Source organism: Pyricularia pennisetigena, chromosome 6 (genome assembly GCF_004337985.1).
Source record: "Pyricularia pennisetigena strain Br36 chromosome 6, whole genome shotgun sequence".
NCBI classification, from domain to species: Eukaryota; Fungi; Ascomycota; class Sordariomycetes; order Magnaporthales; family Pyriculariaceae; genus Pyricularia; species Pyricularia pennisetigena.
The window spans coordinates 5,785,776-5,801,089 of record NC_043744.1 but is presented as its reverse complement, the minus strand read 5'-3'; the positions used below and the strand labels follow the sequence as shown (position 1 = coordinate 5,801,089).

The 15,314-nt window shown below is 53.1% G+C and overlaps 5 protein-coding genes across 5 annotated transcripts; 3 read left to right on the top strand and 2 right to left on the bottom strand.

Annotated features, from left to right (window-relative positions):
• Nucleotides 1-87: 87 nt before the first annotated feature.
• PpBr36_05448 (uncharacterized protein) lies at nt 88-480 on the top strand (the record flags this gene model as incomplete). Its single annotated transcript, XM_029892604.1, has 2 exons — nt 88-183; nt 310-480. The coding sequence occupies 2 exons, from the start codon at nt 88-90 to the stop codon at nt 478-480; spliced, it is 267 nt and encodes an 88-aa protein (XP_029750328.1).
• A 482-nt stretch (nt 481-962) lies between these two features.
• Nucleotides 963-4,941, bottom strand: PpBr36_05447 (uncharacterized protein; the record flags this gene model as incomplete). The annotated part of the gene is made up of 3 exons (XM_029892603.1): nt 963-1,125; nt 1,196-2,424; nt 2,503-4,941. The coding sequence occupies 3 exons, from the start codon at nt 4,939-4,941 to the stop codon at nt 963-965; spliced, it is 3,831 nt and encodes a 1,276-aa protein (XP_029750331.1).
• Nucleotides 4,942-6,021: 1,080 nt separating this feature from the next.
• On the top strand, nt 6,022-8,997 carry PpBr36_05446 (uncharacterized protein; the record flags this gene model as incomplete). Its single annotated transcript, XM_029892602.1, has 2 exons — nt 6,022-6,608; nt 6,927-8,997. 2 exons carry the CDS (start codon nt 6,022-6,024, stop codon nt 8,995-8,997), a joined length of 2,658 nt encoding a protein of 885 aa, XP_029750332.1.
• A 372-nt stretch (nt 8,998-9,369) lies between these two features.
• PpBr36_05445 (uncharacterized protein) lies at nt 9,370-11,277 on the bottom strand (the record flags this gene model as incomplete). The annotated part of the gene is made up of 3 exons (XM_029892601.1): nt 9,370-10,937; nt 11,050-11,137; nt 11,227-11,277. 3 exons carry the CDS (start codon nt 11,275-11,277, stop codon nt 9,370-9,372), a joined length of 1,707 nt encoding a protein of 568 aa, XP_029750329.1.
• Nucleotides 11,278-13,132: 1,855 nt separating this feature from the next.
• On the top strand, nt 13,133-14,689 carry PpBr36_05444 (uncharacterized protein; the record flags this gene model as incomplete). The annotated part of the gene is made up of 1 exon (XM_029892600.1): nt 13,133-14,689. One exon carries the CDS (start codon nt 13,133-13,135, stop codon nt 14,687-14,689), a length of 1,557 nt encoding a protein of 518 aa, XP_029750330.1.
• Nucleotides 14,690-15,314: the final 625 nt, after the last annotated feature.

The following is a 15,314-nucleotide window of genomic DNA, read 5'->3' as shown; positions in this document are numbered from 1 at the left end:
GTTGGGAATGCAACGGTGCAGGTAGCCAGGCCGCTGAAAACTGTCATTATCAAACCGAAGCCCCAGAAACCTATTAAATACAAGACAATGTCACGCGCATCCAAGCTCACCCTGCTGGGCACCTCGCTCTTTGCCGCAACGACGGTGATATTTGTGCACTTTCAGCAAAAGGCCGAAAAAGCTGTACGTCTTCTTGTTCCCATTTCATCCAAGGTGGCCTAGACTCCGTAAATGGTCAACTTGAAAAAAAAACAATCGCTCGAAAATGAGAAACATGGACGCCAACACCACGAATCAAAAATGTTCTAGGCAATGCATCAAGGCGTCATCCGCGACATGGAACAGCAGCGCATTAAGCGCGAGCGCCAGCTCGATTTTGACATGCAGCGCCAGCTCGAGGAGGAGTACAAAAAGGGCCAGTCCGTTCGGGACGTCACGCATGAGGCGCCGCTTGGTCCTCCTGATAAAGGGAGGCCATGAACGTGATATCAAACTTGTATATTGAGAAATTCAACGCCACAGTATTGAGGCAGGAAACTTGTACGATTATTTATTGTATCAACACAGACAAAGGACACGTGGAACCGTCACTAGACTTCTTGTACCAACAAATACATATAGACCCCTTCTAGATTTCATTTGCACCAGATCATCATTGCTATCATTGTCTTTTTTTGTCTTATTCTTGGTTAATTACTAACACCGCTCCTTTTCCAATATCGAAAAATTGCCGCGACTCCAAAATGCGCTTCTTCACAGACCTAAACGTACACAGTGGTTATATGTTGGAACGAAAGGGGAAAATGACAGCCGGCAAGCCGAACCAAGCTTGGCTCGGCCCCATGACTGCCATAGAAAACATACTATGATGCATGCCAATCTTGCAATGCTTCCACTTTTGCACCACCAATAAGCCAAATTCCACCAACACCCCATCCCGGACTCGTGACTTGCCATCCACATCAGCGAATCGAAACTCCCGACCTCTCTGTAAACATTCTAGTGGCAATGTTCATCGACGCCAGCTCTTGGAAAAGGAGCTTGGCCGCATAAGGTATGTGAACCTGCGCAATCTTGGTCTTGTTCCTACATGGTCGACACTCGAATGTTTTCCTCGTTAGATCGCTGTGGAGCGGTTTGATGTTAGCAATGAGTCTTTTCAGCCAAAAGGGAGAGAAACAAGAAAATAACGTACGCAATGGGCGTCATCAGCCCACAAATGCCGCAGATGTGCGCCCTGAATGCATCCGAAACCTCAAACAACCTCTCCTTCAAGAAGGAGGCTGCTCCGTGTGCAATCATGCAATCACGTTCCATTTCTCCGAAACGCAGACCACCATCACGTGCACGACCCTCCACCGGCTGTCTAGTCATGATATTGACGGGACCACGCGCTCGTGCGTGGATCTTGTCGTCCACCATGTGCCTCAAACGCTGGTAGTAGGTCGGTCCAAAGAAGACTTGAGCTCGCAACTTGCGACCTGTGTGGCCGTGATAGAGGACCTCAAAGCCTCGGGATTGGTATCCGTGCTCACGCAGGAGGTTGCTGACCGAATCCACAGTAACCTCTGTGAAGGGCGTGGCATCGCCCTCCATACCCTTGAGCGTTGCGACCTTTGACAACAAGCACTCGATCAAATGGGCAATTGTCATACGAGAAGGAATGGCGTGGGGGTTGATGATAATGTCAGGGGTGATACCCTCCCTGGTGAATGGCATGTCTTCGTGTCTGTATGTGACACCAATTGTACCCTTTTGTCCGTGTCTGGATGCGAACTTGTCACCGATCTGCGGGATCTTGGTGGTTCGCACGCGCACCTTGACGTATTTAAGACCGTCTTGATTGGTCGTAACGATGACCTGGTCGACAATACCGCTTTCGGTACTGCGGAGAGGGGTCGATGCGTCTCGCTTTGTGTGCTGCACCGTCCGCTGACCGAGTTCTTGGTTGTCCGCAGGGATGGGAGCCGTCTTGCCGATGATGATGTCTTCACCAGAAACACGGGTACCAGGAGCAACGATACCGTCGTCCTCGAGCTTGTCGTAAGTGCCCTGCTTGAGCCTCAACGTGTCGGCACGGAACGGCTTTTCGAACTTTTCAACCATATTGATACCGACGCGCTTCTCCGAGTCTGTATATGAACGGAAGAACAAGCTACGGAACAGACCGCGATCGATGGTGCTTTGGTTCATAATGACGGAATCTTCCTGGTTGTATCCAGAATAGCAAGCAATTGCTACGATTGCATTCTGGCCGGCAGGAAGCTCACGGAACTTGAGGTACTCCATGGACCGGGTTGTGCCAAGAGGCTTTTGAGGGTAGTAGAGAATGTTCGCCATGGTGTCCATGCGGCGGTTGTAGTTTGTGAGGAAGAAACCCATGGCTTGTTTACCCATGGCAGATTGGTAACAGTTACGGGGTGACTGAAGATTCGTGGTTAGCATTCATTTCAGAGAAACACAGGCTGATAATTGTCCCAACAATAACCCGGAACTACCTACCTGGTTGTGGTCAGGGAAAGGAATGATGCTTGCGCAAATACCCAAAAGCATGCTGGGGTGGATTTCGCAGTGGGTGTACATGTGGGTTGTCGGGTTGATCTTGGTGTTCAGTCTTCTGTTGATATCGTTCTTGTCAAAGGCCTCCAACTCGTCCAGAGTTGCACCCCCAAACTTGAGCGCTCTGAACTTATCTAGATCGCTCGGCGACATGCAGATCATGGCCGTCTCTTCTTGTTCAGCATCCATCAGGTCGAGAACACCATCACTCTTCAGGCCTTGCCAGCCGTAGTGACCTTCGTCTCCGGGGCTGAGGTTGTTGTCCTTGTCTGCATGCAGCTTGGCGACGTGCTCCTTTGTGAGCACCAAAGTGCCCGCCTGGGCGCCTGTCCGAGGGTCATCTTTTTGGTTGACGACAAACAAAGGTCTCATGACACGTCCAGCGTCCGAGAAAATCCTGAACTCGCCTTCACGGACGTCATGAATGAGTGAGACTTCAGGATCAACTCTACTCTTCCTGCGGAGATCATAGACCAAGTCCACCAACTCTTCAATCTTGTTGGCTACACCAACCCATGTGCCGTTAATAAAGATCTTAGATGTACTGGAAGAGTTCGATGGCTCGTACTCCTCGAGCACGTCCATTCCTCGCGCGACCAGGAAGTCGTAGATGGGCTCTGCCGGCGTTCCTACACTGACCATGCACATCAACGATAGGTTCTTCACCAGACCACAAGCCTGTCCCTCGGGAGTCTCAGCAGGACACACGAGACCCCAATGAGTGTTGTGAAGCTGTCGAGGCTTGGCAAGCTTGCCATCTCTTCCGATGGGAGTGTTGGTTCGCCGCAAATGGGACAAAGTCGAAGCAAAAGTGTATCGGTTCAGCACTTGCGAGACACCTGCAGTGGAGCTCGCAGCCTTCTTTTGATCTCCCCAGTTGCCTGTGGCCAACGAGTATTTCAACCCGTTTGTGAGTGTGTTGGGTTTGAGCGAGGCTGTGAGATCAAAGTCTCTGCCAGCGTCAATGCACCGCCTCAGGCCGCCCATCATGTCGTTTGTCAACTTGCGAATGATGCCACGGAAGAGCTTTGCCAGCAGAGGACCAGCCAGATCCAACCGCTTCTTGCCAAAGTGATCTCGGTCATCGACATCCCGACGACCAAGGGCACACTGCAAGATCTTGTGCACCATGTAACCCAAGAAGAAGGCCTTGCGGGTCTCGCAGCCCTCTGCCTGGGAGATGTGGGGGAGCGTGTCCTTTTGCAGAATGTCTCGTGCCACTTTCAGACGAAGATGTCTGCTGTTCGAATGGCCACCATCCTTACCGACACGCTTGGCGATAAAGTCCAGCGCGACTTCTCGATCTTGAATACAGAAAGCCTCTTCAATACTGGGCCTCAGCATCTCCAACATTTGTGTGTCGTTCTTGTCCAACACGATGTGGTTCAGAATATCCTCGTCGGAGACAACTCCCAAAGCACGGAAGACGATGGCGATCGGGAGGTCACCACTGGTGTATGGTAAGTTCAGGTGGATCGTCTGCCCAAATGATCCACGCGTGCTGTCACCCTTGGAGGTCAACTTCATGGTCAGGGTTGAGACGAGACGAGAGCCCTTCTCCAAAGCACTGCGGATTTCGGCCTGGTAGAGGTATTTGTTTGGTTGGGCCTTCTTGAAGACCTGAACGATGTTTGCAGCAGAGCGCTCCTGGGCAATTAGGACTTTCTCACTACCGTTGATGATAAAGTAGCCACCCTGATCATAGGGACACTCGTTCAGGAGGAAAAGTTCCGACTCGGGCTGACTCCTCAGATAGCAAATTCGACTCTTTACCATGACTGGGATCTTGCCAATGTATATCATGTCGGCCATCTTTTCGCCCGAAATCTTCTCGTCCGGGTTGTGTGACTTGTCCCTGTCCAGCTCCCAACGGATGGTGGTGGGGTGCTCGTTCGTCCTCTGCATCTCCTCGCGCTGCTCATCGTTGAGTTCATGCAGCGGTATATCCTCTTCGACCGCGACGTTGACCTTCTTGGTGAGCTTGACGTAGAGCGGGCAAGAATACGTCAAGTTTCTGTCACGGCACTCGTACGGCACCAGGGTGCTGACCTTGCCGTCTGTTTCCTTAACTGTAGGCTGGGTCACGAGAATGTTTCCAAGCATGATTTCATATCGGCGCAATCGAATGGGCTTTCCTTCAAAAGTGTCGGGAGGATTTGGGTTGTCCAGGGTGAGAACCGAGTATTCGTCAATGATTCCCTGGATTGTGGACGTGGTGAACTCATTGTACGAGTCGATCTGCTGAGATACAAGACCTTTCTCGTCAAAGTAGGATGAAATGACGTTCCAGCAGTCCTCGGCCGTGATCTCGTCGTCGTTCTCAGCATCGTAATCGCCAGCCTCGTAGTCGGCGTACTCGTCCATCTCGCCGTATTCCGCCATGTTGAGAAGCTTTCAATAGGGACGCAAGTGCGCTTCTTGTTCAGTCGAAATATGGTTTCTGATTTGGAGGCGTTGCCTTGTCGACTCGAGGTGAGGCCAAGCTGAAGCTGATTTCAAAGCAAGCGGTGCAGGCTTCACCCGCTACAGCGCAACCTCGCGCGCGCTCCCAAGAGACGCCAAGGTCTTTTTTAGCGTCTACAAAGTATCTGGAAAGGAAAGAAATCGTATGCAGATCGTTTCCGTAGGGTTCTCACAGGTTTCGCGATGACCTGACCCGTCGCCGCGCTGTCGTGGTTGACAAAGTATGGTGTGGAGGCGGCAACTTGTCAGGGCGGAATGTTCTTTCTGAAGATGTGGATTATGGTATCGAGGCGACGCGACTGCAATCACGCTAGCCCGATTGGTACTAGCGTTGAGTGTGTGCAAGGATGTGGGGCAGTCTTTTTGCCTCTGGCTGTCGATAAGCATCACAGCTTTGACAACCTAGTCAAGCCTAGCTATATTAGTAGACATGCAAGCCAAACAAGTCTGTCGCCAGTAGCTTTAGTAGCTTGTAAAACCGAACTTGTTTGTGACTGTTTGTTACAGAAGTTCTCTCCTTTCTGCTGTATTTTACTACTGCCTACATACTCCCTGGAAAGGCTGTATACAGAATATCACTCGATGAATGCAACCAGTCTTTATCCTAGTGAACCTGCTCTGTAGGGCAAAAGGAGGTTTTATTCACTTTTTCACTAGCAAGCATGGAATAACGCCACAGAGCAGCCCAGGTAACCTCAATTATACTCCCGAGGTAAGGCACTAGGCAACTTTGGCTTCCAGCTTCCAGTTCAGCCACACCTCGCGATCGATTGCACTTGCCTTCTGAGACATTCGCCAGAGGTTTATAAGACTGCCAAGGTCGACCCATACCGAGATAGATATGTTACCTCTACCTCATCCCGAAACTCGCATGGGCATCCCGTGTCAGGCTGATATCTGAAAAGCCGACGACGTTGCCGTTATCCATATTGCATCTTTTGCACATGTACTGGACAGATCTTAGTTTGCCCCATTTGCTAGCCTACGAACCTAAACACAATGAACATGGCCACAAAAGACACAGATACACGGCGACCTGGCCACCTTCGAACCCTTAACCGTAGCAGCGACACCGATTTCACCGACTCTCGCCTGAAGCCGGAACCGCTCCGTCTAGGTCGCAGGGATGCTTCTGGTGCAGAATTGACTCACGTGTCTTCCAAGGACACTCTTGTGTCACCAGATCCAGGCGCTTTGGCAGGTGATGAAGACTCGGATCTGGGAAAATGCGAACGTAATTGGGAGGCAGAAAGCTTAGGTTCGCAATTCAGCCACAATCTTCATGGCCCATCACACAGGGTTGAGCAGCATACACCTCCCCGTTCGGACTACAACCTCTCTGAATCTCAAGGAGCAACTGTACATCGAGAGCAATGTGGTGCAACCCAGATGGATAGGGAGTCCTACTGCGAAGACACCAGGACTAATTTGACAAATCGCAATGGCATCTCCTGCTCAGTAATTATCTCCAGCCGACCTAACGCCTTGGCAGGAGCAGTGCCTGCCAGTACTGAAATGCTGAAATCAGTCATAGAAACTAACTCTCAGCTCAACATGCCCGGCAGGTCAGACAGCTGGCTGCTCAGGTTCACCGAGGACTAGGTATCCTCAGACATGATCCCGCCCGGACGGACCCTACACACACTGGATGGGACATCTAGACACAACCGGAGCGGAAGCTCTAGCTCTGGTGCGCCGGTTGACATTGCAAAGGGACACCCTTTAATCGTCGCAGAACGGAGAAAACTGTTTGAAGCGAAAGAAATAGGCAAAACGTCCGATTCTCTGCGTCGCTCAACAGGCATCATACTGCAGAGACCTGTAGACGTAACAAAGTCATCAGGGCCATCTACACGTCAGACTGCTGCCGATGCTGAAACTGCCGTCTCTATAAAGGGCTCCAGTACAGACACGAGATCCTCGTTGCTGTCATTGCATTCTGTGTATACTAAATCGCTCTTCCCTGAACCAAAACCACTAACCCGACAGTCCAGCGTGGGTCAGCTTCGGCAATCTATTGAGACAATGGCAGAAACCCGTTCCAGGCCAGCGTCGATTCGGATAGTTCCTACGCAGGGGAGCGCTACACCATTGATCAATACCCCTATGTCCGAGAAGAGGTCGGCAACCAGGAGCCCGGAAACTCCAACAATTCTACAGGCAGCAGCTTCTTCGACGCCCAGGTCCATGGCCACCAAGACGAAGGAGTCTGCAGGAACCCAAATTCGACCTGTTGCACACTCTTCATTCTCCGATTCGCCCAATGCAGCTGGACCTGGTAGTTTGCTTTCCGTCAGGGATCTTGATTACAAGCTACGATCAAGATTATCCGAGCCAGCTCTTACAAGGAGCGGCCAGAAAAAGCCGTCTAATTTTGGCGGGCATCCTGGGTATACCACTCCCGTCCCAGTCACGCCCCAAAGGCCTGCGACAAAGTCTTCTGTCTTGCAATCAAGCCCGGTCCACCACCCCCTGCGCTCTGCTAATACGGCCTCTTCACGACATTCCATTGCGACAACAGACAGGATTGTCATGACTGGTGGTGCATCTCAGAGCGGGGGCACGAGCTACAAGCCAAAGGAAGTGAAATCGTGTCCAAACAGAGTTGCAGACCTTCGTCGTCTCTTTGACCATGGTAGCCCTGTGGGTCCAGATTTGGGGCCATCGTCAAGGTGGAAAGAAACCAGTGCTGCCGCTGCTCCTCATTCAACCTTTTCCGGCTCAAAGGCCCCTGTATTCAGACTACCTCGACCTGCAGGCCACGGATTTCCCGCGGGACACTTATTCTCGCCTGTCAAGAACTTATCCGCCAATGACTTTGGTAATCGCTATGGACACGGGCCTGGTTCCGATGGTATCTCTCCTGGTGCATCCCCATTGAAACAAAAGATCACGCTCTTTGAAAATCTGAGCACACCAGAGAGTCTATACCATTCATCTCCCAGTCAACAGGTCAAGACATACGATGGTGCTATCGAAGACTCTGGCATGCAAGATACACCCCATGGCGACGATAGTCTGAGGAAGAAAGCTAACCAGATGCTACATCCCATCGGCTCTGCAAGTCTACTGAGAAGATTTTCCAGGAGCTTAAGAAGTGAGACGCAAGACAGCCTTAAGGACACTTATACAATCAGAGAAGGGGCTGGTACCAGCAGAATTAGGAGAAAGATTGTTGAGTGCAGACTCCAACAGCCACAGCATCCCAAGCTACCGCATACACTGGACAACTCTGGACACAGCGGCACTGCGCTTTTCCAGGCGAATCAGCGAGACAAAAATGTGCCTGACACTGACATTGATACTGTTAGCTATATACACGGAGTCAAATCGATGAGAGAGTCTGGTACTTCGTCGGTGGCCAAGAGGCTCCTTGCTAGGAGGAGCATGCCGTTTTTCAACAAATCAGTCCACACAAACGATCAGCCTTATACAAGACCCGTAGGATCTACCTACTCTCCCTCTTTAAGCAGTGGGAGTGGACCAGCGCCGCCGACACCCAGCGCTAGGACCACAAACAGCAACAGTAGATCCAACGCAAGCAAATACAGCTTCGCGGGCAGCAGCACCATGTCTGCGCCCCAGCCGCGGCTGACCAAACTCTGCAATAGTGCCAGCTTCATGACCGAAAACAGCACTCAATCGGCGCCGCAGCCGCTGGCCACAGAAACTGTAGCAAAGGGAAGGACGTCCAGCCTCAGACGTCGATTTTCGTCGTCTTTGAGTCGTGCCATCAACCCCTTCCGGCCGCACCACGGCAAGAAAGACGTTGACGGTGCCGGCTGGAGCGGACATTCTGGACCAGGCGCAAGCGGTGGTGCGTCGAGGGCTGTGTCGGTGGCAAAGTGTGATCTCGAGCATCCTAGACCCATCAGGGGCGCGGAGATGGGGCAGATAATCGGCATGTTTGAGCGGCAGGAGGCGAGTGTCATCTCTGCAGACCATATCAATGGTACTGGACAGGCGAAACTATGATGGTGCTACCTGTGTTTGAAGCTGAAGTCTGTCCGAGTGATAGCGCACAACGATGCGGTTTTTGTTAGTGATAGTAATTGGATATATAAGCATAGAAGGTTTGTTTCGTTTTGAGTTGGCTGGGGCAACGCTACGGCGTTGCATTCTCGACAAGATGGCAATGAAGCAGGAAGCAGACAGAGCAAGAGAGAGTACAGGTTAGATTATTAGTTGTCGTGAAAATCAAATCTCACCCTCATGGTATTAAATAAATGTCTCATGAAAGAGAGTACTGGAATTTTGAGGCTTCTTGAAGAGGCAAGATATATAACAGGTCCAAAAGAATTGTTCAGCCGGCACGCCCCTTTGTTCATATTATACACGAATGGCGTCTCAAGGCTGAATCAATCCCATTCCCCGCCCAATCTTCTTGACGAGTGCCTTTTTGAGATACCACTCTCTAGCCAGGCTTCTCGTCGTCTTGGCAAAGACTCCAGGGCTGACACGACCCCTCTCCACGGCCCTGCCGAGCACAAAGACGGCGTCGGCGAGGGCGCGCTCCTCGGCCACGAGGTCATACAGCTGGTTCGCAACCACCGTGGGCGCAACGAGCAGCTCGTCGACGTCCGGGGGTACAATCTTGCCTGCTTTTGCGTCGGCCACGACCGCGTCGGCCTTGCGCAGGGAGTCGTGCAAGATGGAGGCGTTGGATGACAGCAGCGACGACACCGCCGACAGAGACTGCTGCTCGGCGTGCATCGAGGAAAGAGCGGCCAGCATGGCGGCGCGCTGAGCTTGGAGGCCAGAAAGGGAGGATTCGTTTTGAGCCCGAGCCCGGACGCGCATCGCGTGCAGGGTCGTGGCGAGCTGGGCGAGGAGGTTGGAGCGCTCCGGATTCGGGGGAATTGGGGGTGCGGGGATGTTGGTAGGGGAGGGGAGGGACAGAACCAGGGGTTCGTCCATGATGTCTGGTGGTGGTGGCGGCGGTTTATGGACGGGTTGTGGTGGTGGTTGCTGGTATTGAGGGTGTGGTGGTTGGCTCTGAGGGTGAGGCGCCGGTTGCTGGGCGTGTTGCTGCACTGGAGGCGGCTGCTGTTGTTGTTGGTGTTGCGGAGGCTGTTGATGTTGCTGGTTCCAACTGGCATGGGGCTGCGGTGTTGGCTGTGGAGGTGCACCCTGCGACTGGATTGACATGCGCCTTGGGTCTGACGGATGGTAATTATCGTAGCCCGATGGTTGCTGCTGTTCATATGGTGCATGCACATGCGCCGGTGGAGGAGATTGGTATTGCGGCCTTGGAGGTGGTCCTGTATTATGTGGCTGCTGCGGCGGAAGAGGTGGTGCCGAATCATATCTCGAAAGCCTATGGCTCTGTGGTGCCGGAGCCTCCTGCCTCCCAGGATGTGGTGGTAAGGGTGGCCCGGATGAGCTGGGTTGTGCCGCCACGGGAGATGGCCTATGCACGGAAGCATCGTTGCCCTTTGGCGGCGGTGGCGGCGGCCTTTGCTCGTTCGGAGGGGAGGCGATGTGACCACTGCTGACGACTGAAGCTGGTCTCGCCGTCACGTTCGCATTGGGCAACGGGGGGACTGGTGGTGGCGTCGGGGTCGATACCGCTTGTTGCCGTTGCTGCTGGGGAGGCTGCTGCTGCTTTGCAACTACAGGTGGCTCCTTGGCAAAGACATCCCGGAGGATGGCTAGAAAGTCCAGAACGGTAGACTTATCCCAAAAGCTTGACCAGCCTACCAGGTACGGATGGTAGACCTGACCTTGAGGGTCCACGTGCTGGCCGGGGCGGACGACCATGTTCTCGGTGGGAGTAACGTACACGAGCGGCGGCTCGCGGGGATAAGCGTGGGGAACCCATAGCGAGATGGGAAAGCGGTAGGTGTTGCCCCTGAAGACGACGGGTATAGTACCGGTCAGATGTAAGAGGAGGGCAGAGACGCCGTTGGGGAAGGCTGCGAAGTGTGTCGAATGTTAGCTTAGCAGGTGAAAGGACATGATAAAGGCTGATGTGCAAGAGGGGCTAGCTGGCAGGCACTCGAGACAAATATAAAAATAATGACATACTGTGAACATCAGTCCTAGGCGACAGTGACGGGTATTGCGACAGGACTTGAGCGACATCATTGTATGTTCGGTTGACATCGTGATATTCCTGTGGAGTGGTCAGCTTGGTTGCGACGCAGGCGGGGTTGCTCCAGGCAGCTAGCTAGCTGTAAATGACTATGACGGTATTGAACGTACGCTGGTGAGAACGCTGTACAGCCAGTTGAGGATGTGCTGTTGGACAACCATTCTCGTGCTACCCGCAGTAGAGGCGGGCGGACGAATTGTATCGTCTGGTTGATACCATGGGTAGCAGGACAAAGCTCCCAATGGAGAAAGGGTACGTTATGTTTGGCGGGTTGAAGTTGGGCGCCAGGGCAAGCAAGGTTCCTGGCTTGGCTTGGCGGAATGACGAGGCAATTCGGTGCAGTTCGACATGGGGGTGCCAAGCTATGGATGGTGGAACTTGTGAGTGGGGCGATTGTTCCACATTATTGTAGCTAGCATGCTTGCACGTTGGGTTATGTTATCGACAACGACTTGCTTAGATCAGCCGAACATCGCAAAGCTCGCCTCCTCTGCTTGGGTGTGTTGCACTGCACTGCGGCTCTCCACCGGCAATTGCTGTGGCATGTTCCCAACCCTCGGGGGATTTGCAATGCAGCTCACCGTTTCGTGCATCAAACACGTGCATTTATCAGCACAAAGACTGTTGAACTAGTATAGCATACGATAGATTGGGCTCGAAACAACTGACACCAAGGAGCCATTCGTCTGATTGGAGCGAAACACCACCAAGTGTGAAAAAAATATTGGGACAAACAAGCGATAATTACATATTTGCACATGGACTAGGCCAGGGCTAGGATCAACCAGGCTGCGACGAGCACACCATTACAACAGAGAGCAGAAGTAACTTGATTTATGATGTGATCAGTATCTGTTCATCCAGTCTACTGTAATCTACTGGTAGGGTACGTACATCGTTCAACAACCTTGGGGGTAAAGAAAAAGACGACAACAAGAGGAGAAAGAGGGAGAGATAGAGAGAGGGAAAAAAAAAAAAAAAAAAAAAAAAAGACCATCACCCGTCTCCGTATTCGGAGACGCCGGGCGCCTATTACGCAGGGAAAAGGTGGTGTGCGCTTCCAGGGCTCGATCGAAGTCGGTTCCTTGGCACTGTTTCCGAGTTTGCCCTCTTTTTCAGTCAAATGTGACGAAACGATTCAAGACAGTTATCTGTCGCTGTTATGTTTAATCTAGTCTAGTTTGGTTAGCTCAATTTAACTAATCTAGTTAATCAATCTATGGTCTTTTTTTTCGATATCTGTTCCTTGCCCCCGTCAGCAACGGCGACCCCCAAGTTTCTTGTATGCATGAACTCCACTAGATTCCTCCCTCACCTTACCAACAATCCACTCGACTTTAATAAGCCGCAGCTTGCCGCACAACAACTTGGTAAACAAAAGAGGTGCGAGAATTGTGGAACGTTGTGGTAACAGAAACAAGAAGTGGCGCATTTGATGTTTGAATTGGTCAGCGTTTTCAGGGTCCTCTTGATTGCTTGCATGCGGGCATTGCAGTACATTGATTCAATGGGTACATTGTAGAAAAATTAATTGGCCTCTGCAGAGTCTTTAAAATTCAACTGCCCCTCCACCTCTTTCCAGGTCTTCCTACTCTTTGACCTCTTCCCACCACAACCGTGCATCCTCCAACACCACAACCCTTTCTCGACTATTTGTCAACCCACAAACCCATGACAACGGCCCTATCGAGATCTCGCACGGCTGAGGAGTATCACAGAATAATTCTGTATACTCCTTGCGTCAGGACTTGATCATCTCGCTCCAACATTTAACTCTGCTGCCCTTTTCTTAACTTAACTTTACCGTGTTTGAAAACAAGGTCTACTACAGTATTTATCGGCCAGCCATAAGCGGTTACCCTTATTTATATAATACTCCATCGCGCCCAAGACCAAGCAGGTTTGCCAAGCCTAGTTTTTTGGAATACAGAAACAAACGCAACGCACCGTCGTCGGCTTTCCATTTCATCCTCACGCAAATACTCTTGCTCACCGAGGCTTTGATCCCCACCGGTAATGCTTCCTCCGCTTCCGGAACTCTCCGACTATGGAGTCTCACCCACTAGCGGGTTCCTCCCCGAGGTCCTACCCCTGTCGAGACTCCCGGACCCCTACTACAACAAGTGGGAAGCCGTGGCTGCCAACCTGCAGGCTCTCATCCTCAGCAAGCGTCTGAGGCCCGTCCTCGACCGCCTGCCGGTCCTCTCCACCATCGGTCTGGAACATGACGCGGAGTGGCGGAGGGCCTACTCGATCCTCTGCTTCATGGCCCACGGCTACATCTGGGGCGGTGACAGCCCTTCGGACCGCCTGCCGGCCTCCATCTCGGTGCCCCTGCTGCAGGTCGCCGAGCGCCTCGACGTGGCCCCCGTCGCCACCTACGCCGCCGTCTGCCTGTGGAACTTTAAGCCGCTGTTCGCAGACGAGCCGATCGACGACCTCGAGAACCTCGCCACCCTCAGCACCTTCACCGGCTCCATTGACGAGTCGTGGTTTTATCTGGTCTCGGTCGCCATCGAGGCCCGCGGCGCCGCCACCATCCCCCTGATGCTCAAGGCCATCCAGGCCGCCAGGGACGGCGATGCCGACACCGTCACGTCCTGCCTGGTCGCCTTTGCCGAGCGCATCGACGACCTGGGCAACCTGCTGCAGCGCGTGCACGAGAACTGCGACCCGCACATCTTTTACCACCGCATCCGGCCCTTCCTGGCCGGCAGCAAGAATATGGCGGACGCTGGTCTGCCGCACGGCGTCATCTACGAGGACGCCTCCGGCAACGAGTCGTACCGCCAGTACAGCGGGGGCAGCAACGCGCAGAGCAGCATCATCCAGTTCTTCGACATCGTCCTGGGCATCGAGCACCGCCCTACCGGCGCCAAGAAAGCCGGTGGTGATCAGCAGCAGGGGCAGCCGAAGCACGGACGCCCCGACGGCTCGGCGCCACCCCAGCACAACTTCATCATGGAGATGCGGCGGTACATGCCGGGCGGACACGCGCGGTTCCTGGGCGCCGTGGCGTCGGTGGCCAACATCCGGCAGTTCGTCGAGGCGCGCAGCGCCACCGACAAGCCGCTCGCGCTGGCCTACGACGCCTGCCTGGCCATGCTGCGCGCCCTGCGCGACCGCCACATCGCCATCGTGGCCCGCTACATAGTCGTGCCGTCGCGCGAGGCGATGCGTGATCGGAGCCGCAGCTCCGAGGCCGTCCGGGGCGAGGCGACGGCAGGCAGGTACAATGCTGCCGCCAAGGTCAACCTCGCGACGGCCGTGTCCCGAGGGCCGAAGGGCATCGCGCTCGACACGTCCGGCAGCGCGGGCAAGAAGGACCAGCTCAAGGGCACGGGTGGCACGGCGCTCATTGCGTTTCTGAAGCAGGCGCGCGACGAGACGGGCGAGCCGGCCATCGAGGCCTGGACGAGGAGGTTCATCAAGCGCGGCAACGGCAAGGTGCCCGGAAGCGGGGATTTCTTCCTCGGAAAGGAGGACGGTCCCGACGATGATGTCGTGCAGGTCAATGGGCTTGCGGGCATGTGGATTATGGAGGGTGAAGGGGGCGGGATTTGTAATTACTGATTTGTTAGCCCTTCTTGTGCGGCCCCGGTCCTTTTTTTTTTTTTTGTTTCTCTCTTCTTTTTTGGAATCTCTGCGAGATTCTTCCTTTGCCCGTATCATATTTCATCATAACAGTAGACAAAGGACCACATATCCCTGCCCGAAATGCTTCTGGATCAGTCTCATAAATAAACTTTTGTCGGAAGCGAATAATAGTTGATCCCTGTGGGCGCCGTGCAACTACTCTTGGTGATCTCCAGTCAAGTCTGGGGTCGGTGTGCTTGACTGCGATGACATGGACCACGATCCCATCCTAGGCATAGCACCATGATCCCTGGCCACACCAAGGCAAGTTGCTCGGTTGCTTTTAGGAATTAGTGACGAGGTGTTTTGCTGCCTAGAAGAAACCAAATAAATGTGGTCTTGATTATTCAAAGCGCCTAAGCCTCGACAGCAGAGGAAAACTAGGAAAAAGAAATATTCAGGTCAAGTATGGCAAAGAGACGACACCAAGAACGCCCTTCATGTCGGAGTGTCCTCTCCACCGGTGAATCTCCCAGTAAAATAGGGAGGTGACAAGCCCATTTGAATTAAGCAATAAAAGGATGCAACACCGCAACGCAAGCACCACCAAGCAAGAAAGGAT